This window comes from Xyrauchen texanus, chromosome 47 (assembly GCF_025860055.1).
Source record: "Xyrauchen texanus isolate HMW12.3.18 chromosome 47, RBS_HiC_50CHRs, whole genome shotgun sequence".
Classification (NCBI taxonomy): domain Eukaryota; kingdom Metazoa; phylum Chordata; class Actinopteri; order Cypriniformes; family Catostomidae; genus Xyrauchen; species Xyrauchen texanus.
This window is the reverse complement of record NC_068322.1, coordinates 3,766,479-3,789,447: the sequence shown is the minus strand read 5'-3', so window position 1 is coordinate 3,789,447 and position 22,969 is coordinate 3,766,479. Positions and strand designations below refer to the sequence as shown.

General features: G+C 38.0%; 1 protein-coding gene across 5 annotated transcripts in view; it reads right to left on the bottom strand.

Annotated features, from left to right (window-relative positions):
• The window catches only part of LOC127638910 (cGMP-inhibited 3',5'-cyclic phosphodiesterase 3A-like), a 123,922-nt gene continuing 100,953 nt past the window's right edge, over window positions 1-22,969 (bottom strand). For 4 of the 5 annotated variants that reach the window (XM_052120663.1, XM_052120659.1, XM_052120661.1 and 1 more), the window contains 10 exons: window positions 20,194-20,267; window positions 19,799-19,980; window positions 19,268-19,405; window positions 16,685-16,796; window positions 16,281-16,394; window positions 15,986-16,194; window positions 15,631-15,834; window positions 12,788-12,949; window positions 9,805-10,063; window positions 1-9,108 (listed from right to left, as the gene is read on the bottom strand). In XM_052120663.1, coding sequence (XP_051976623.1) covers window positions 8,705-9,108; window positions 9,805-10,063; window positions 12,788-12,949; window positions 15,631-15,834; window positions 15,986-16,194; window positions 16,281-16,394; window positions 16,685-16,796; window positions 19,268-19,405; window positions 19,799-19,980; window positions 20,194-20,267 — 1,858 coding nt within the window. In that variant the 3' untranslated portion in view covers window positions 1-8,704. The remainder of the gene's footprint in view (window positions 9,109-9,804; window positions 10,064-12,787; window positions 12,950-15,630; window positions 15,835-15,985; window positions 16,195-16,280; window positions 16,395-16,684; window positions 16,797-19,267; window positions 19,406-19,798; window positions 19,981-20,193; window positions 20,268-22,969) is intronic. The other variant, XM_052120660.1, reaches the window with a different exon arrangement.

The following is a 22,969-nucleotide window of genomic DNA, read 5'->3' as shown; positions in this document are numbered from 1 at the left end:
TCACATTACAACATCCACAATGTTCAGCTTGTGACAGGTTCTAATAATCTCAATATATATTTTCTGTATGTTACATTATACCAAGAGGCACTTCCAGTAAGTCTGGCAATAGAGGAGCTACAGTATAGTGTCTAAATTACAAAACAGTAAAAATAAATAATGTTTGTTTATCTAAAAGACTTCAGTTGTCATTATCATATTTTTCGTCCCTTTTTTGGCTTTGTTTTTGTTTCGTTCAGCTTTTAACCTGTACACACTATAGTTTTTGTACAAAATGGAACAACAATCAGCAATAAAATGAATATTTCACTTACGAATACTGGTGATTTACACAGTTCCCCTTCCTTTAGGTATTGCTACATGTGTTAAGTGCAAGATACAGTATATGTGAGAAGAAAAATAATAATTTTGTCAGTGAAGTGCCGACTATATAAACAAACATACAAGTCTCATTTCTCTTTATCAGAGAGGTGTAAAGCTTGTTTGGTTCTTAGGGTGAATAAAACGTGTGAACGTGTTCGGTTGAAGATGAAACAACTAGTTATGCACATGAAATACAAAGCAAACATATAGAAAAATAAGATCAGCTTCTTAGATGAGGTGGAAGTGGAACCGTACGTTTTTCATGCCCACATCCCCATAAAGTTGACGTGCTAGTCAAACTGGCTTTTGTAAATCAAAAAAGTTCTTGGGGGATAAAAAGTCATGGTGTGTTTCTAGAATACCTGCAAAGATATTTCAGATGCACTGTACAGACTGTCATTTATTTGACCCCTATGGGCATCTGATGTGTGAGAAACAGACGTTTTTAAGACATAATAATTTCCCTGCGAAAATGTTTCAGTCTTGAACATGTCCAAATCAGTTCTGCAAGGCTTCTGTCACTCCTTCAGAATGAAGAGTTTGACGTTACGTAGAGCCACCAAACGCAAACAGAGCCGAAGGCCAATGGATGACGGGCACAGTGGAAGACAGAAAAGCATGCTGCCATGCCAACACACACACGCATGCACGCACACACACACATGTTGGTGCAGCTATCATTATGAGGACTCTCCATAGACATAATGCTTTTTATATTGTACGAACTATTGATTATATCCCCTAACCCTCACAAATAATTTTCTGCATTTTTTCATTTTCCAAAAAACTTTAAGTATGTTTTATAAGCGATTTGTATTATGGAATACTACAAATGTCCTCATAAACCACATTTATAGCATAATACCCTTGTAATTACCAGTTTGTAACCTAAAAGAATTTGCTCATAAACCACCCAACCCCCCAATATAATCACGTTAAACCAGAATTAAAACATAAACTGTGCTCTAGCCAGTGATTCTTCATTTGAAAGGCTGTTTAAAGTTGCGTTCACACTCACAGCGTGACTGGAACTTATTCATTTACAATGAGAGCTTTGGATGTCCGGTGACATGACTGACAGCCAATTCATTTTTTACAAGCAAGAAAACTGATTTGTTATCTAATTTGATTGACGTCTTATTTTGACTGGCAATATATCATATTTCTGATCAGATTTTCAAAAGCTGCGGGCAGTTGCGCAGACCACCAATAATGTTAGAGTGACCATCAGCTGAAATGGCCAGTCGCAACCAGCGTGTAAAGCGGGTAGAATTCTACAATTTTTATAAATACTTTAATACAAAGTCTGAAAGGAAGTAAATGTGAAATATTGGACCTCTGGAAAAGAGAAAAAGGTGAGTCTGAATGTCTTTGATGAGTCTAGGTTATGATGTACAAATCAAAAGCACTACAGTAATAATCTTCAGGACATATCATGTCAATGACTTTGATGGTCAAAGACTCAAAGAAAGGTAATTCCCAGACCTCATCCACACGTGTCTCCATTGCCCATATGATAATCACAAAATTCAGAGCAGTAAGATGAAAGGGGGCGGAGCCAATAGATACTTAATTCTGATCTAACAACTTTTGCCAAGCAACAACAGTACAACATAAAACGGCAAACGCAATGCAATTGACAACACTAATTGGCTTATATTATTTTGGAAATCTGAACGTAGACAAAGTGCATCATTTATTTAGCCCTTTGTTGAATGACGTTGATTGCATTGTGTTATTATTTATGACTGTCCTCTTTATGTCATTGTTATATACTGATAAAAATACAATATATTTATATGTGTGTGTGTTTGTGTATACAATGCCGTAAAAAAGTATTTGCCCCATCCTGATATCTTCTGTTTTTGTGTATATCTCATACTAAATTGTAAAAAAAAATCTAACAAAATCTAACATAAGACAAAGGCAGTCTGAGTAAACACAAAATGCAGTTTTTAAATGATAATGTTATTTATAGAAGCAAAAAAGTTATCCAATACCAACTGGGCCTGTGTGAAAAAGTATTTGCCCCTTGATAAATTCCTAGATCTATGAAACTGCATTCATTATGGGGTTCAGCTGCACTAGACACACCCTGACCTGATTACTGCCAGCCCTGTTCAATCAAATCAACACCTAAATAGAACTTTTTCAGCAGCATGAAGTTGGCTAAAATATCTCCTCCAGTAGCACACTATGCCGAGGTCGAAATGAATTACAGAAATCATGAGGAAAAGGTGATTGAAGTGCATCAGTCTGGGAAGGGTTACAAAGCTATTTCAAAGGCTCTGGGGCTCTGGAGTGAGAGACATTATCTCCAAATGGAGAAAACTTGGCACAGCAGTGAACCTTCCCAGAAGTGGCCAACCTTCCAAAATTCCTCCAAGAGCACAGCAATGACTCATCCAGGAAGTCACAAAAAAAGCCAAGGACAACATCCAAGGAACTGCAGGCCTCTCTCGCATCAATACAGGTCACCGTTCATGACTCCACTATCAGAAAGACACTGGGCAAAAATGCCATCCATGGAAGAGTGACGAGGTGAAAACCATTGCCAGCCCAAAAGAACATTAAAGCTCGTCTGAAATTTGCCAAAACACACCTTGATGATCCTCAAACCTTTTGGGAGAAAGTTCTGTGGACTGAAGAGTTGAAAGTGGAACTGATTGGAAGACGGGGTCTCATTACATCTGGCCTAAATCAAACACAGAATGACCTACAGTCAAGCATGATGGTGGTAGTGTGATGGTGTGGGGACACTTTGCTGCTTCAGGGTGACTTGCAATAATTGAGGGAAACATGAATTCTGCTCTCTACCAGAACATCCTAAAGGAGAACGTCCCGTCATCAGTCCGTGAGTTGAAGCTCAAGCGCAACTGGATTATGCAGAAAGACAATGATCCATAGGAGCAAGTCCACCTCTGAATGGCTCAAAAGAAGCTAAATTTAAGCTTTGGAGTGGCCAAGTCGAAACCGTTCAATGTGTCTGAACTAAATCAGTCCTGCAAAGAAGAGTGAGCCAAAATTTCACCAGTGTTGTGAAAGACTGATCTCCAGTTATCAGATGCATTTAGTTTTTCACATGGGTGATACAGGTGTTGGATAACTTTTATTTGCTTCAATAAAAGAATATATATATATATATATGACAACTGTATTTTGGGTTTACTCATGTTGCCTTTGTTTTATGTTATATCTCGTTTCTAAAAGATCTAAAATTATTTAGTATAAAAAAATAAACAAATAGAAGAAATCAGAGCACTATTCATATTCTTACACAAATAAAATATTTATATATTATATAGAATATAATATATATATACACAGTGGGGTATATTGGGGCTAAAGGCACACCTTTTTCTGGACAAAAAATGTATATTGATCAAAAAAATGTATTTTTATTGAATATTTATGGAGCAACATAATTAGTGTGAAAAGAGGATTGTTTTGATTAAAATTAACTTTTCTAAAAAAAAGTGTAGAGGGGAACAAAGGTGTTGATCTAGTGTAGATACCCGGGCAATAGTTTTAGTGCTAAATGTGTCAACTAATGCAAATAATTTTGAAACAGCAAGATACTTTTCTGAGTAACAAATTAAGATAATGCTTGCTCAAAATAACCACTTAAAAAAAGACTGCACCATTTCCTGTAATTTAAATCAAATTTTACATTTCATAACATGTATTTTATGAACAAATCAATCTCGCTCATGATTGGATCATTTAATGTGAGACCATGCTGAACCCAATTTTTCATAAATCAATTGGGGGTTACCCCAAATATTATCCTTTCACATATTGGATCAATATGAACAAAACAGAAAATAACAAATAAGTATTTTGTCTTCAAATAAATGTGATCATTTCAGGGATTTTCATTAGTTACATGTGCCTTTTACCCCAGGGGGCCTTTAGCCCCGTTGTACCCCAAACCTAAATGTAAATGTAGGAAGAGACAAAGAAAAAGAGGTATATGCAAGTGCTGACTTTAGAAGCTCGGTTGTGTTTTAGATGGAACAATGTTATTTAAGCAATATCACACGAGCAAGAGTGCGATATGGCCCTACATCAGCACTACTGTGATTCGGTGCTGATTTAGGGCCATATAGCACGATTGCGAGTGTGATATTGCTTATATACAACAGTTCAATGAACAAGAAAATAAAAAAGAATTAGGAAAAATTGAGTACGGTCATAAAAATGCATTTGTGCATGGAACTACTTTCTTATGTGAATGATCAGAATCTGCTGTTGATGGTTAAAACCAAATGATGCGTCCAAACCTCCGTTAGTAATTAAAAAATGTCTCTTTAGAAATAGTATAACAGCTTGTGCTGTTTCTAACAAGTTATTGGAGAAACAAGGATGTGTGTGTATTTGTGTACGTGTGTGTATGAGAGAGAGCAAGAGAGAGATGGAGCATGTGCAATCACCTGTCTCTCCGAAGCAGAGATGCTGTAGTGTGTTATCTGAAAATAATGTAATTTTCATCAAATTCATCCTATTTTCTCAGTGGAAAAATAGCCATAAAAGCGGGGGTATTCCTCCCTATTTCACGGTAGTATGTGCGCAGGAGTCTTTCACTATAGAAACTGCAATGTCCTCCACCATTTGTCCTCTCCAATGTGGAAAGTCCAGTAAAAGGTAAGCACCTTGAGTTTGTATTATAGTCTGTTGTGTCTCTCAGCTGTGAGGAGCCTTAATGCTGATGTTGTTAGTTTAAAACCGTTTTAAGCTATTTCCAAGCTTATGTAGTGTAGTAGTAATATGAGCGATCAAGGAGTGCTGATGAATGAAAACACTGACTGACGCTGACTTCATGTCACCTGTATCATTTTACACACAAAAATTGTGTTTTACCGCCACCTGCTGATCAATATATGTAATGTCACATAATTAAATATAAAGAGACACATATAGCTCTTAACACATACGCATTGCTCTTACACTTTAGTTTAGAACGGCACAAACACAAGCGGAGTGATAAACACAGTGATGCATTGGAGTGCTGATGGTGTGAGTCCATCAGTTCTCATGGAACGTTTCTCGTCCAATCAGATTTGTGGACCCGAACTAACCTTTGTGTATATTTACACACACACACAGGTGGACAAAAGTTTGGAATAATGTACATATTTTGCTGTTTCGGAAGGAAATTGGTACTTAATTCACCAAAGTTGCATTCAACTGATCACAAAGTATAGTCAGAACATTACTGATGTAAAAACAGCACCATCACTGTTTGAAAAAAGTCATTCAAATCACTTGCCATTATATCAAACACAGTTGAAAGCTGTTTGGTTCGTTAAATGAAGCTTAACATTGTCTTTGTTTTAATTAAGGTCAATATTACATCAAAAATGGCAAAAAGAAAGTTTCTCTAGAAACTTGTCAGTCAAGCATTGTTTTGAGGAATGAAGGCTATACAATAAAGAGTTCATACAAAGGTGTAACAATAGTCATCAAAGATAAAGTCTCTAACAAGGACAGAAAGAGATGTGGAAGGCCAGAAGTACAACTAAACAAGAGGATAAGTACATCAGAGTCTCTAGTTTGAGAAATAAACACCTCACATGTCCTCCGCTGACAGCTTCATTGAATTCTACCCGCTCAACACCAGTTTCATGTACAACAGTAAAGAGAAGACTCAGGGGTGCAGGCCTTATGGGAAGAATTGCAAAGAAAAAGCCACTTTTGAAACAGAAAAACAAAAAGAAAATGTTTGAGTGGGCAAAGAAACACAGACATTGGACAACAGATAATTGGAAAAGAGTGTTATGGATCTGAACCCCATTGAGCTTTTGTGGGATCAGCTAGACTGTAAGGTGTGTGAAAAGTGCCCGACAAGACAGCCACATCTATGGCAAGTGCTACAGGAAGAGTAGGGTAAAATGTCACCTGAGTATCTGGAATAAATGACAGCTAGAATGCCAACGATCTGCAAAGCTGTCATTGCTGCACAACTTTTTTATTTATGAGAACTTGAAGTAGTTTAAGAAGTTCTGAACATTTATAGTATTATAGTATTTTTTCACATTATTATTTTCCTGACTATACATTGTGATCAGTTGAATGCCAGTAAATAAAAGTAGCAATTTCATTCCTTAAGAGCAAAATATGAACATTATTCCAAACTTTTGGATGCCAATGTGTGTGTGTATATATATATATATATATATATATATATATATATTTTCATACTTTCACATAAATAGAAACAAAACATATTTGTTATTTATTAATTCATGCATTAACAGGTTAAAATATCTCTAATGATCAAATGCAGAAATAAAATATATGCTCTAAATAAAGCATTGTACAAAAATAGCATTCATACTGCATTCACGCTCACAAACACAATTGGCCTTTACATGCTTATTCAGCCACTGGCCATACTTTGGGGAAAGATTAAGAATGATTTTGAAGTCATATTTGGCACACACACTTGAGCTGTGAAAGAATACACAGCATCAAAACAAAGAAAGTGCAACTTGAAATGCTACCAATCTACAAATAGGGTTAATATTGCTTAAATAATTTGCTGAACTACATTGCACCAAGTCGCCTGATATTATTAAGCCTTAGGCCGCATTGCGATCGCAGGGTAACGTTTCTGAAGATTAATGCTAAACGGGTTTGAATCACATGACCGTCGCCTCCTACCAAGGCAATGTTAATTGGCTCTCCTTCAAAGTGATGCTACAAAGACCGAAGGCTTCGGACTCAGGCTGATTAGACATCATACTCAAGGTGATTAAGCCCACAGAGGTTGTTTCATCTCGCCTTGAACGGCCGTCATGAGCAATCTGCCTCTTTCAGTACATCAAAGGTGAGCGTGGACAGCCGTGTCGGCTGGCACCCGCATGGTTTTTGGGTCCATTCAAGTGAGAGGGGTGATGTTTTGCACCTTGTCCCTTGGGCTGTGGGTATGAGGAACTCGCAGTCGCTCACACGCCTACTTATAAGACTGCAGTGTCTCTGCAACAAGGCCGGGAATCATAACTACGGCCTTGTTCTGAGCCAGAACATGCAACTGCAGTTAATGCAGCAGCCCCCCTCGGCCACGAGCTCAAATCTGCTCCTTTGATCATCGAAAACTGCCAGGGCAGTTTACTTAACTATCAAAACTTGCTGGAGCAGTTTACTAAGAAGCTTAAATGTAAATGTAGGAACAGAAAGACAGAGGGCCCATGCAAGCGCTGTGTTTTGATGCACTGTTGAGTTGTGGATGGTACAACGACATATGTCAGGAAAATGCTGGCTGCTGATCCGAGAATATGTCAAGAGGGATTAAATGATGTACTATTGCATACCTCATCAAAACAGAGCTGGGTGATGTATACTGTATATGTATGTACTGTATATATTGTAAATATCAAATCACCATGTAAAACAATGAGAAATCAAATATTAGAAAATAATTAAAGATTCCCTTTTCCTTGACACAAATCAAGATTCAAAAGATTATAAAGTTTCAAGAGAGTCCGTAAAAACCAAAAAAAAAGCCCCTAGTACAGTTGTCACAAAACAGTCTAATCCTGAGAAACATAAAATCTCAGTCCATGGATTGCTGGAATGCCGTTGGAGGAAAGACAAACGTTCAGGTCAGGGACGAGAATGACGGGTATTTGGCTAGACACCTTCAGGACAATGGTGCAATTGTTTGCAATAGTGACAATGTGTGGCCCGTGACCTTGCAGAGGTGTGCAATGGGCCTCTTGAAAGGAAAAGAACAAGACAAGACATGGGGACGTTGTGTTACACACGTGATATCTCTTTACCACAAATGCATGCTGTATCTGGAACATTTGCTTTCATCCATTGCTTATTATGGAGTACCAATTGAGGCAAAATGCCCTTAAGGAGACTCCTTGCGAGAGTCACGATGGATTGGATTTTGTGTTCCCAAATTTGACGCTATAAGCTCGGACAAGCCTTCTGGGTCATTGGAACCCCTGTCGTACTTTGGGGGTTGGCAGTCTTCATTAAGGTGCAGCTGAGGGTGTCGCCAGAAGGATTTGCATTCAGAAACCAAAACTGACCAACGTAGCGTCTAGAAAATATAGGAGACCCTCCATCAAGAACTCTATGTTTCAGCAACTAGGTCAAACCCCAGTTTGTTGGATGTGTCTACAATCCCATTGGCGCCAATAATTCATCCCTGCTCATTGTTCCTCAAAACCCTCCAAAGTGACCCACCCCACACTGTTTCCATTAGGCACAAGTTCCCCAAGCATCTACAGTGTTGTGTCTAAGTGATGTGCTGGCAACCATTTCTTAGGAGTCTTGCTTGCCAATAAAAAGCTTTCAGACATAATTTTGTCTAAAAATGGCAAGCCATTCATTCTGGATCCTCGTCTCTCTGTCCATCTTCCGTTTCCTCTATTTTTCCCATTTGCTCCACATCTTCTACAGTTGCTGTGTCTCGGTTCACAGTCTCCTCTACTTCCTCTACAATCTCTCCATCTGTTTCCTCTGTCTGTTCAGGTAGAGGACTCTCCACCTCCTCCTCCTCTGTCTCCTCTTCCTGGTCTTCTATTTGTTCATCCTTGCTTCCTGGATCCTCTTCTTCTTCATCGATGGCCAGGATTGGCTCAGGGGTGTTACTGAGGATTGTGGAGTCCTCCCCTTCTGTTTTGTTTTGAGCCTCTTCTGCAATGACCTTCTTCCACATCTCATGGTTCTCCAGAAGGTGCTGTGTGATCTGGCAGAAAACTTTCCGGCGTTTCCTGGGAGCTGGTTTCTCTGTAATAAACCCAGTTAATGAAGATAAATTAGCTATAACAAAACAATACCTGAAACCTAAAGAAGTATCAATAACTTGAAAGGGTGGTTCTCAAACTGTGGTCATCATTAAATCACCCTCATGTTATTTTAATCACATATAACTTACTTTCTTCACTGGAACACAAAATGAGATTCTTAGCAGAATGACAGCCTCAGACACCATTTACTTTCATCGATTCTCATTTCTATCATTTCTAAAGTGAATGCTGAGTGAGGCTAACATTGTTCTTAACAATTCCTTTAGTATTCTACGGTAAAAAAAAGTCATACAGCTTAAGAAGAACATGAGTAAATGATGACAGAATTTGCATATTTGGATGAACTATTCTTTAAAAAAAATTACATAGTAATGGTTTTAAAGGAATATTCCAAGATCAATACAAGTTAAGCTCAATCGACACTTGGATATATTGTGTATTTAGTCTCAGCAGGCTGTGTGTTGTTGCTTTTCATCGTGAATACCTTCACGATACTGCACATCCTCTCATTCCTAATTCCTTAATTACAGCTTTGCATGTCTAATCACCAGAATCTAACATGCTGCCATTGCTAGTGTAGGCCTGAATAGTCTAATAGAGTGCTCGATTATATTTGGATGAGACACAGTTTTTCATTTGCAAAGTACTTTATTTGGGTGAAAAACGATGAACTCACGAGACAGTTCTGAGCTGCTGGAGGTGTCTTCCTCAGGCGAGTCTTCCTCATCCTCTTCGTCTATCTCCTCCTCACAATCCTCACCATCTTTGGGCAGAGGGTCGACCCAGCGCCCGGGCATGAGGGCGGCAGAGTCATATGAGCTGCAGAGAGGCCCTACGATGTGCGTGATGAAGGACTCCTGTAGTTTGGCCAACTGCGGTGCTGAACGGTCCATGAAGGGACTAATTGGAAGGCCAAGACTCGACTCTTCATCACCCTGAAACGCCATTTAAATTACATTTAAAACACTTAAAAGTGCAGTAATTGCTGTCAACAATTTAATTTTAGTCTCACAGTTAAAGCTAAAGTAAAGCTTCAAGCTGTAAGAAATACTTTCTGCTAAACAGTTCCTGGTCGCTGTATATTTCCATTGTATTGAAAAGAAATCCTTCAGAATTTCCTCCTTTGTGTTTCACGGAAAGAAAGTCACACATCATAATTTGCAAGTTTGAATCTACACCTCTTATTAGAAAGCACACAAAAGCTGCATTAGAATATAGTCATGTAGTCAACATAAGCAGTGTTGACATTTCACAATTCACAAAGCTAACTTACTAAGCTATCTCTAAACTCATGCTGAAAAACATGCAATCAATACAAGGAAATTATATATGCTGTCATTTATTACCCTGAAAAGCTCTAAATAGTACTGAAGTTTGATAGGATTTGGGCGGGACTTGATTTTATCAATCAGGAATTGATTTGATTGTGAAAAGTGAGCGTTACATACCAGGATGAATCCAGACCTGAGTGTGAGTTTGCTAACACCATGCCTAAATAGCTATTGGTTAACATTATCCAAGAGCCTTTATGGCCTAAGTGACATTAGCAGAAAATAAAGTCGTTTCATAGTTGTTTTAAGGGATAGTTAACCCAAAAATTTAAATTCTCTCATCATTCACTCACCCTGATGCCATCCCAGTTGTGTATGACTTTTATCTGCAGAACAAAAACGACGATCTTTAGAAAAAATATCTCAGCTCTGTTGGTCCAATTAGTGCAAGTCATGCACATCTGGGGCAGCATGAGTGTGAGGAAATGATGAGAAAATTTTCATTTTTGGGTTAACTTCCCTTTTTACTATAAATCTCCAAATTTGACCAGCCCCGACCAGCAGGTGGCAATATGCATGAAGAATGTGATTCACCAAAAACAAAAGAAGTGAAGTGAAAGTGGAGATTTATAGTAAACAAATACTTAAATATTCATCTGTTTCTCACCCACACTTATCAAATTGCTTCTGAAGATATGGATTTAAATACTGGTGTCGTATGGACTACATTTATACTGACTTTATATGATTTTTTGAGCTTCAAAATTCTGGCTCATTCACTTGCAGACCTACAAAGCGGAGACATTCTTCTAAAAATCTTAATTTGTGTACTGCAGAAGAAAGTCACACACATCTGTGATGGCATGTGAGTAAATGATGAGAGAATTTTCTACACCCCTGTAAGATAAAAAAAAAAAAAAATATATATACTTGTCACTGGAATAATATGCACCAATGTACTACTAAGAACAGAAAAATGCATAAAGGATGTAAATTGGATTAATTTTGACCTTAAATAAAAAAACCAATATGTTATCATGCAGGAGGAGAGGCAACAATATGCTCATAGTGTATACTCAAGCACAGCCGAGGAGTCACACACTTGATTGGATTTTTCCAGTTCAGGAGAGAAACACACTTCACAGACATTCTACCAAAATAAAACTAGGTCAACCTTCATGAAGAAGGGGGGGGGTTATGGACCAGCCACCAGTATTTTTAGATTACAGTAATTAAATCAGAATTAATCGGCAAATGAAAGAACATAGCACAGGCTTCATGATAACACATGCTTTGCAGTACCTGGAAATAAACAATGACAGCGGAATAAAAACAGGCAAGGTCTTGGGTTGCCATGGCAACCGTGCTGTCCTCAGAGGCCAGTAAGATATGTGTGCTGTCAGGTGCTATTCAGAAGTGCAGGCGAAATTAATCATGCAAGAAACGAAAGACAGGCTCCTTTGAAGCACATCATTTCTGCTCTCTTTTGAAACGCTCTGAATATGGCCAAGGGTAGTCATATGATGCTTTGTAGCGCTGTGACGGGGTCCTGACACAACTAGGTCATCCTCACTCTGTGTTCCTCATAATCATAGACACACTGTTTTATTACTCATCGCTGGCATCCAAACAAGCCCTTAACCCTCTGAGAGATGCTCCCAGAATGGCAAGAAATCCTGACAGATCGAACATGCACATGTTATGCACATGTATGATAATGATACCAAAATCTAGAGAGCAGGGTGGTGAATTGCTGATCTAATGCCAATTTGTAATACATTTTAATGCCGACAAATGAGGCGTACACAATCTGCTCATATGAACACCTATTTGACACAAAATGTACACAAAATTCAAAAATGTACAGTAGGACTTGATTTTACCACTGCTTAAGACACAAGCACCAATCAATCATGTGCACGAAAGTAAAGAGGGTCAATTTTGATTTCATGATGATTTTGAAAAATGAATGGCCAAATATGAATTGATTAATCATCACACCTGCTCTTTGTCCAGAAAATGTTCCTTGCACTTTACATTTTACAAATTTTTCCATTTATGACTTCAAGCAGGACAATGATTCGACTGGTTTGTGCCCTACATTCTCAAAACAGCTGCGAGCGTGTTACCTTAGCACAGCTTGGGGAGGATGCAGCTGGTTGCTAGGCAACAGCGTGTCCCTGCCACCCTTTAGTTATTCAACCTGAATGATACAGAGATGCCAAGTGGTTGCAACGAGGTGAATTATCCATATTATCAGGCCTATCACAGAGCCTCTAACAATGATCTAGAGGTCACTGAAAAAGCTTCCTGTTTGTCTCAGGCAGTAACGTTGTTATTGCATTGATTGAAATGACTTCAAAAGGGCTTCATAAACTATGGACTGACCTGCTCGTAGAACTCATTGACAATGCCTTCTGTCCACTGCAAATGAAGTTCTTTGCTTTTCAAGGGTCCATTGATGTCCGCTAATTTAATACACATCTGACACACCAGGAGTCGGTCGTTTTCGTTTGTCCAATCAATGCCCGAGCAACCATCATCCCCCACCTGCCAAACAACAAAAACAAAAAAAAACTACAATGGAATGCACACTTTTGATATTGTGAGGAGATGCATTACTAATGAGACATTTAGCTCAGTGGTTCTCAACTGGTTTTGCTTTAGTGCCAGATATATCTTTCCACAAATGCCAGATATAAAACTAGTCACATTTTTGAGGCCTAAAGATGATCGAAAACTCATTAAACTTTGCACACATCTCAAAAGTGGGAAACATTTACATTTGATACTGGTTTTGGAATGAATTGTGGCAAAATTTCAATGAAGCATCCTTCACACCACGTTTCACCTACATGTAAGAAAATCGGTAGGCATATGTAACATGTCAACACGTACAAAAAAGTCTCTTAGAGCCTCATCCTAAACCCAACAGTTTTTGCCATTTACAGACCTTATACTTTAACAAACTCATCCTAGAGATTAAATCAATCAATCAATCAATCAATCTATCTATCTATCTATCTATCTATCTATCTATCTATCTATCTATCTATCTATCTATCTATCTATCTATCTATCTATCTATCTATCTATCTATCTATCTATCTATCTATCTATCCCCACACACACACACACACATGTTGTGTTTCCATGTTTTATGGGGACCTAACCCTACCCCTAAACCTAACCCTTACAGAAAACATTCTGCATTTTTATATTTTCAAAAAACATAATTTAGTATGATTTATAAGCTGTTTTCCTCATAGGGACCGACAAAATGTCCCCACAAGGTCAAAAATTTCGGGTTTTACTATCCTTATGGGGACATTTGGTACCCACAAAGTGATAAATACATGCTCTCTCACACACACACACACACACACACACACACACACACACACACATGTTGTGTTTCCATGTTTTATGGGGACTTTCCATAGACATAATGGTTTTTATACTGTACAAACTATAGATTCTATCCCCTAAACCTAACCCTACCCCTAAACCTAACCCTCACAGAAAACTTTCTGCATTTTTACATTTTCAAAAAACATAATTTAGTATGATTTATAAGCTGTTTTCCTCATGGGGACCGACAAAATGTCCCCACAAGGTCAAAAATTTCGGGTTTTACTATCCTTATGGGGACATTTGGTCCCCACAAAGTGATAAATACACGCTCACACACACACACACACACAAACACACACACACACACACACACACACACACCTAAAGGATTATTAGGAACACCTGTTCAATTTCTCATTAATGCAATTATCTAATCAACCAATCACATGGCAGTTGCTTCAATGCATTTAGGGGTGTGGTCCTGATCAAGACAATCTCCTGAACTCCAAACTGAATGTCAGAATGGGAAAGAAAGGTGATTTAAGCAATTTTGAGCGTGGCATGGTTGTTGGTGCCAGACGGGCCAGTCTGAGTATTTCACAATCTGCTCAGTTACTGGGATTTTCACACACAATCATTTCTAGGGTTTACAAAGAATGGTGTGAAAAGAGAAAAACATCCAGTATGCGGCAGTCCTGTGGGCGAAAATGCCTTGTTGATGCTAGAGGTCAGAGGAGAATGGGCTGACTGATTCAAGCTGATAGAAGAGCAACTTTGCCTGAAATAACCACTCGTTACAACCGAGGTATGCAGCAAAGCATTTGTGAAGCCACAACACGCACAACCTTGAGGCGGATGGGCTACAACAGCAGAAGACCCCACCGGGTACCACTCATCTCCACTACAAATAGGAAAAAGAGGCTACAATTTGCAAGAGCTCACTAAAATTGGACAGTTGAAGACTGGAAAAATGTTGCCTGGTCTGATGAGTCTCGATTTCTGTTGAGACATTCAGATGGTAGAGTCAAAATTTGGCGTAAACAGAATGAGAACATGGATCCATCATGCCTTGTTACCACTGTGCAGGCTGGTGGTGGTGGTGTAATGGGGATGTTTTCTTTGCACACTTTATGCCCCTTAGTGCCAATTGGGCATCGTTTAAATGCCACGGCCTACCTGAGCATTGTTTCTGACCATGTCCATCCCTTTATGGCCACCATGTACCCATCCTCTGATGGCTACTTCCAGCAGGATAATGCACCATGTCACAAAGCTTGAATCATTTCAAATTGGTTTCTTGAACATGACAATGAGTTCACTGTACTAAAATGGCCCCCCCAGTCACCAGATCTCAACCCAATAGAGCATCTTTGGGATGTGGTGGAACGGGAGCTTCGTGCCCTGGATGTGCATCCCACAAATCTCCATCAACTGCAAGATGCTATCCTATCAATATGGGCCAACATTTCTAAAGAATGCTTTCAGCACCTTGTTGAATCAATGCCATGTAGAATTAAGGCAGTTCTGAAGGCGAAAGGGGGTCAAACACAGTATTAGTATGGTGTTCCTAATAATCCTTTAGGTGAGTGTATATAAACTGTTAATATTATGATGAACAGTAAAATGTCATAAAATGTATAGACAAATGTATGATTTTTGTACATGGACTAAACAGCAGGTCTTTGACCATTGTGATTTGCATCTGCCAAATTTTTTATAAACCAAAATGTTAGTGTTAATTAAAAGTTAAAAGTAGTTCAGCTTCGAAAAATGCATCTAATGTTGGCCCATTGTGGCGTTTTAACTTTTAATCTTCCTGTTTAACCAGTAGCTTCCACCTCTAACTCTGTGATGCGTCTAATATCAGACATTCTCACCTTGGCATTGAATTCAGCCAGGAAGTCAAAGTGTTTCTTAAGGTCAGTGGCGAGAATGGCCTCGATGACCAGGAAGCGAAAGCGTTTGAAGTCCATATGGTCTAGAGTGCCCAGGAAGTTGTACTCAGGTTGTGACATAAAGAGGTTCCAGGCGGACGCTGCGTGATGGTTCTCCAGCACTGAGCGGTCATTATAAAGCACGGCCTTTAAAAACACACAAAGGTTTTTTACTTTAATGGAGCTTCAGGCCCAGGAGCATTGTGATAAACATTCGATTCAAACTTAGTGTTACACTGCAAAGAATAGGAAATAAGCTTAACACTTGTTATTGGGTGATTATTGTGCAGTGTGTTACCTGTGGAGCGCTGGTGGCCACCAGGAAAGCGTTGGTTCTGCCAGGGTGATCGTAATCGTGCATTGCAGCCGCTACGTAAAGAGCCATCAGCTCCAGGGCAGGAATGAGACTGGACAGATAGCCGTAACCCTCCTCTTCTACAGGATACGTCCTCGAAATCAGGTGCTTTGTGCGCCCATAAGCTTGCCCGCTGTCAGAGTCTAAAGATTCTACAGAGTATGTTTACACAGTACATCAACCTCTTTTATTTCAAAAGAGCAAGGGAAATGTCCAAACTGTTTGGTGTAATTCTTACCTGAGTCACTGAGTGATCCCTGGACATGGGCTAGTGTAGGTAAACCAGGCACAGGTTGGGTGGTGAGGTACCAAACCGCATGGAGGACATCAGTTGCATGAATTCTATTGTGATCTAGAATATGATATGATAAGGTTTTATTCTGTAAACAACAACTAGGGGGAGATGTCTTACATGATGGGGTAGACTGGCTATTTTTTTTTAGATCTTAATACTTTAAAAATAAGCCACTTTATTTCCCTGTAGGTAAATATACACATGTAAAAAGTTTTGTGCATCATACATGGTGTATTTCTTTATGATAACATGTTACAGTACGATGAACTGCGTGAAGAGTGTAACACGGCAAAGAGAAACGAGGATATTAAACAAATATTTATTTTTGTTTGCTCCCTCAGACTCACATGGGATGTCTCTGTATCCATTCTCCAGAGCGTGGAAATAATTCATGAACTCCCTCACTGGAATCTTGAATGTCTCAAAAAGTCCTGTGTCAACGAACAGCCGGTAGGACATCTGGAACACAGAGAAAAGGCCCTTAAAATCAACCTATAAATCAAAACGTCTCGAGATTAAAACAGAAAAACACTGCACCGTTCTAAAGAGCTCTAATGATTTCTCAAAATGAAATATTTATGTTTTTACTTGTAGATTAGTTACTCCTTTAATGGCCGATAACAATACTGATGGAGAGCAGTGTGGCCGATATAATGCTGATATATATATATATATATATATATATATATATATATATATATATATATATACTCACCTAAAGGATTATTAGGAACACCATGCTAATACTGTGTTTGACCCCTTTCGCCTTCAGAACTGCCTTAATTCTACGTGGCATTGATTCAACAAGGTGCTGAAAGCATTCTTTAGAAATGTTGGGCCATATTGATAGGATAGCATCTTGCAGTTGATGGACATTTGTGGGATGCACATCCAGGGCACGAAGCTCCCGTTCCACCACAACCCAAAGATGCTCTATTGGGTTGAGATCTGGTGACTGTGGGGGCCATTTTAGTACAGTGAACTCATTGTCATGTTCAAGAAACCAATTTGAAATGATTCGAGCTTTGTGACATGGTGCATTATCCTGCTGGAAGTAGCCATCAGAGGATGGGTACATGGTGGCCATAAAGGGATGGACATGGTCAGAAACAATGCTCAGGTAGGCCGTGGCATTTAAACGATGCCCAATTGGCACTAAGGGGCCTAAAGTGTGCAAAGAAAACATCCCCGTTACACCACCACCACCAGCCTGCACAGTGGTAACAAGGCATGATGGATCCATGTTCTCATTCTGTTTACGCCAAATTTTGACTCTACCATCTGAATGTCTCAACAGAAATCGAGACTCATCAGACCAGGCAACATTTTTCCAGTCTTCAACTGTCCAATTTTGGTGAGCTCTTGCAAATTGTAGCCTCTTTTTCCTATTTGTAGTGGAGATGAGTGGTACCCGGTGGGGTCTTCTGCTGTTGTAGCCCATCCGCCTCAAGGTTGTGCGTGTTGTGGCTTCACAAATGCTTTGCTGCATACCTCGGTTGTAACGAGTGGTTATTTCAGGCAAAGTTGCTCTTCTATCAGCTTGAATCAGTCAGCCCATTCTCCTCTGACCTCTAGCATCAACAAGGCATTTTCACCCACAGGACTGCCGCATACTGGATGTTTTCTCTTTTCACACCATTCTTTGTAAACCCTAGAAATGGTTGTGCGTGAAAATCCCAGTAACTGAGCAGATTGTGAAATACTCAGACCGGCCCGTCTGGCACCAACAACCATGCCACGCTCAAAATTGCTTAAATCACCTTTCTTTCCCATTCTGACATTCAGTTTGGAGTTCAGGAGATTGTCTTGACCAGGACCACACCCCTAAATGCATTGAAGCAACTGCCATGTGATTGGTTGATTAGATAATTGCATTAATGAGAAATTGAACAGGTGTTCCTAATAATCCTTTAGGTGAGTGTATATAGAGTATATCAAATGATAGCAAATACCATGTTCACTACATTTAAACAAACACCAATTTCACACTTGATAATTGTATAATATTTTTAAAATGTCAAGGCATGTTTATTTATACAGCAAATTTCCTACACAAATTGTTGATAGTTCACAAAAAATTTGAATTCTCTCATCGTTTACCATTCCCGATGTGTATGATTTTCCTTCTTCTGCAGAACACAAATTATGATTTTTAGAAGAATATCTCAGCTCTGTGGGTCCATACAATGCAAGTGAATGGTGGCCAAAACTTTGAATCTCCAAAAATCACATAAAGGCAGCATTAAAGTAATCCATACAACTCCAGTGGTTAAATCCATGGCTCCAGAAGCGATATGATAAGTGTGGGTGATAAAATATTAAAGATGAATATTTAAGTCCTTTTTTACTATAAATCTCCACCTTTGAACAGCCCCGACCAGTAGGTGGCGATATGCATGAAGAATGTGAGTTGCCAAAAAAAAAAAAAAAAAGAAGAATGTGGAATTGAAAGTGGAGATTTATACTTATTTGGACTTTAATATTAATCTGTGACTCACCCACACTTATACCGCTTCTGAAGACATGGATTTAACCACTGGAGTCGTATGGATTACTTTAATACTGACTTCATGTGATTTTTGGAGATTCAAAGTTCTGGTTGTCATTCACTTGTATTGTATGGACCTACATAGCTCTAAAAATTATAATTTTTGTTCTGCAGAAGAAAGAAAGTCATCCACATCTGGGATGGCACAATGGTAAGTGATTAAAGAAGAACTGTCCCTTTAAGTACACATTTCTTTAATCTTTCTGTGCTGCGTTTCCCAAAAGTATCATAAGTCTAAGTTGATCATAGAGACCATTGGTGCCAATGGTTTCTACGATCTACTTAGGCTTAAAATACTTTTGGGAAAAGCAGCCCAGTACAGTTCAGTCAGTAAGTATGTAGTGTCTACTCTCTTCCTCTCCACTAGATGTCAGTGTCTCACCTGACTGAGAATGCAGCCACATCTGCCATTGGTTTTCTCCACCAGACTGAAGATGGGGAAGTTCCAGTTGTTGATTTGACTCATGAGGGGCTCGAGTCCCTCCATTACCAGCTGCTCCGGGGCCAGAATATGCTTCTCCTGCAGACATAATTACAACAAATCATTTCAAAACATGAAACTAACGCCACTATGTTTGAATCGTTTAACAATCAAATGGGTAAAATGAAGTCAGTTGTTAAAATCATATAATGCAATAAAATTACAGAAATAAATCAAATGCAACATCAAACTAACAAATGTTGACATAACTGTATTAAAAGAAAATGTTTTATGACAATTTGTTGATTTAAAGGATCAAATTAACTGGATCCACACTGTATTTCCAAAACACAGAATGGCACAAAACAGAATAAACTAGGTTTTTGTTGTATATTTCCACTGAACAGCAATAATAAAAAAAAATGACCTGCCTAAAACTACAGTGAACTGCAGTGTAAACAAACCAGTTTGTTCAACAAAACTCTTGTTTACCTCTTGTGGTATGAGTGTGGTCAATGTTAGTGCCTTGGGCCGGTATGTCCCACAGGGGCCTGCGGGGTCGAAGGGTTTTTTGTGACCCTTCTCGTCCTCCTCGTTCTGTGCAAAGTCGCTGCTGTCACTGTGGTTGGTCTCATAGGTGCTGTCATAGTCTGATGACACTGTCACTGGCTCTTCTGAGGGAAAACATTAAAAACCATGATTACGTCTTTCAGAGTGATCTTTGACTCTGCATATCATACAGACAGCAATTACATATGAATTTATACATTCAATCCAGGTTTGAGCAGTATTATGACAGTGAACAGCAAAATGGATATAAATGAAATGCATCTAAATGCTAATTCAGCGATGGCCATGCTCACAGACAGACTTGAGATCAGCTTTACCTGACTGCTGGGTTCTGTCCCCCATGTCTATAGATCCATCACCATGTCTCAGTTTACTATACGGTCGTCCACAGCTGGAACAAAACACATGAAGAAAACAATTCTTATTCTTGGATTTCATTGTGATGATTATTTTGTCATTGTTACCCATTACTCTGTGCATTTTCTGTGTACTATGCTATGCGTACCCATGATGCGAATTGTTGACTTGTACTTTATTGAAGCACTCTTGACAACCAAAGAGTGCATTTAAATAATAATAATATATCGTATTTCAAAATGTATTTCCCCAATATTATATTTCATATTTCAAAAATGTAACTTCAGATTTGTTTCAACAAAAGTTGCTATACAATTATAATAATAATATAATAAAATAATATAAAAAATGCTTTGATTATTGATAACCAAAAAGTGCAAAATATAAAAATTACAATAAAAATAACAAATAAAGAAACAAGTTGACAACCAGAGAACATTTGAAATAATAATTAAAATAACACATAAATTATATCTAATAATATACTAATATACTAATCACTAATATATCTAATTATATCTGCCAAATGCATACATGTAATAATAATACATCAAATAAAAGATATATTTCACTAATATTAATTTATTTTAAAACTATTTCACCAAAAAGTGCTATACAATAATGATAATTATGATAATAATAATAATAGGAAAAATGCTTTGACTCCAATACTTTGACAAACAAATAGTGCATTTAAATAATAATAATAAATTAAATAAATATTAAATAATACAAACACAATTTCTTTGTTGATTTTTACTAAGAACATGCATTTAAGAATAAGAAGATGTATCACTGTAAGCAGTGGTCAATTTGTAAAATAAATTCAAGGGAGATGGTGTTGTCAAAAATGTGTCTAATACTTATGGGTCATTGACAAATAAGGTAGTCCAAGGTGTTAAAATAATCAATCTTTTAAAAATATAGCTAAGAACACTTGTGTCAAATTCTCGGAAATCTAATCTTTGTGAATCTGATTTCATACATTTAAAAAAAAAAAAAACATTAGAGCATTTTTTACAAAAATATTTAAAACTTTCAAATTATTAAATACTTTCGTTGCATCTTGAATACATGAGAGTATAAACTGAATCATTCATTTCTAAAAGCTTTTCAAACTAATTTGGCAAGGTACATACTTTTATATAAAAATATAGTGAATTTTTGACTCAAAAAGATCGTTTTCTCAGGGTTACACAACATAATTTGAACAAAATGTGCCTTTTCATAAAAATAATATTTGATGTTTTTTAAAACATTGTGCTCATCCTTGAGGATATTAAGGTGTCCGCTCTGTTTTATGTATTTTATGGTCAACATAAACAACAAAATGGCTACCTACATGTTACTTACACCATGACCGTGATTTGGTGGACAAAAGCATTTTTGAATATAATCATATTTTAAAATCGTTTCAATGCTTATTTTATTTTTTCAGAAATAATAGTAAAAGATTATTCTGGCAATGGCAATGTTTTAGCTTTTAATGAGACTTTGACCATTTGTTTTACGGTCTCCGGACACCACATGACATATTTTAATTTAAGCCCCACAAAAAATATCCGTATGAATTTAAACTCAGAAATTGAAAACATGCTCTTCATAGAAGTGGTGTAGTCAAGTAATAAATGGTTTGTTTGAATTGCATTTTTGTTATGTATTTGTAATGTAATAGATCTGGACAAAAATTAGTATCACTTCATCATTGACCCTTAGGACACATGGCCATAAAATGCACCTGTTTCCCTCTGTTATTGTATTTTATGATGAATCTTGTGAAAAGAATCCATGTTATGTTAAAAGGGTTTTTTCTAGATAACTCGTCCAACTGTCACAGACACGCATATTTTCTACCCCAATAACTGAAGTAGTAAAGGAAGTTTGGGATTATTTATCAAACATAGAAAATGTAATATTTGACTTGCATGATTAGTTCTAAGTAATACATAGCACAATTGATCTAAAGGGGATTGTAAGAGGGGATGGTGGTTTTACATGGGGGATGCTTTTCATATTTCTTGCAACAAGAGGGATGTCATCCCCTCACGTCCCCCTCAACTCGAGCCCTGATTATAAGCACTGAAATCACGTCTTTACGCTTTATGAATTTCACAAAGAACTGCAAGGAAACAGCTGATTCATATGTATTAATCTAATGCATATATTAATATTTTTGCATTATAATTGAGAGAAGTCCTCTCCGGGTGACTAACCCCTGATCATATCTTGTGTATCGGTGTGCAGGCGCTCTGGAGCAGGCATTGTCACTGTTGTTTAGTTTAGCTGTGTGAATTAGCGGGACAGACAGAACCTAATCACGCTGATCCTTTTTGCCCAGCATTCATTACAGGCAAAGGGGACGGTGACCTTGTCTCAGCGCCAGGGCATTACTGATCACAGCTAGTGAAACAGAGAGACAGCATGTGAGAGAGGGAGGACAGATAGAGATGTGAGCATGGACGTCGTTCTGTTAATATTTAGACACAATGCTGGTGATTTTTCACAGTTAATGATCAGTGGTTGTTTAGTGACCACGTAATGGCCCGAAGCTTCAGGCTGCTGTTGCAGAACATCTTTGGAAAAAGCAAACATGTAGGTTCAGCTTTAAAAAAACTGTGCTTCAAATGAATATTAACTCTTAAAATTACTCATTAGTAGGCCTGCATGGAATCTGCACAACCAACATTCTGTAACCTACAGATTTCGGCAATAATTCTGCACAGATTCTGCTCCTTG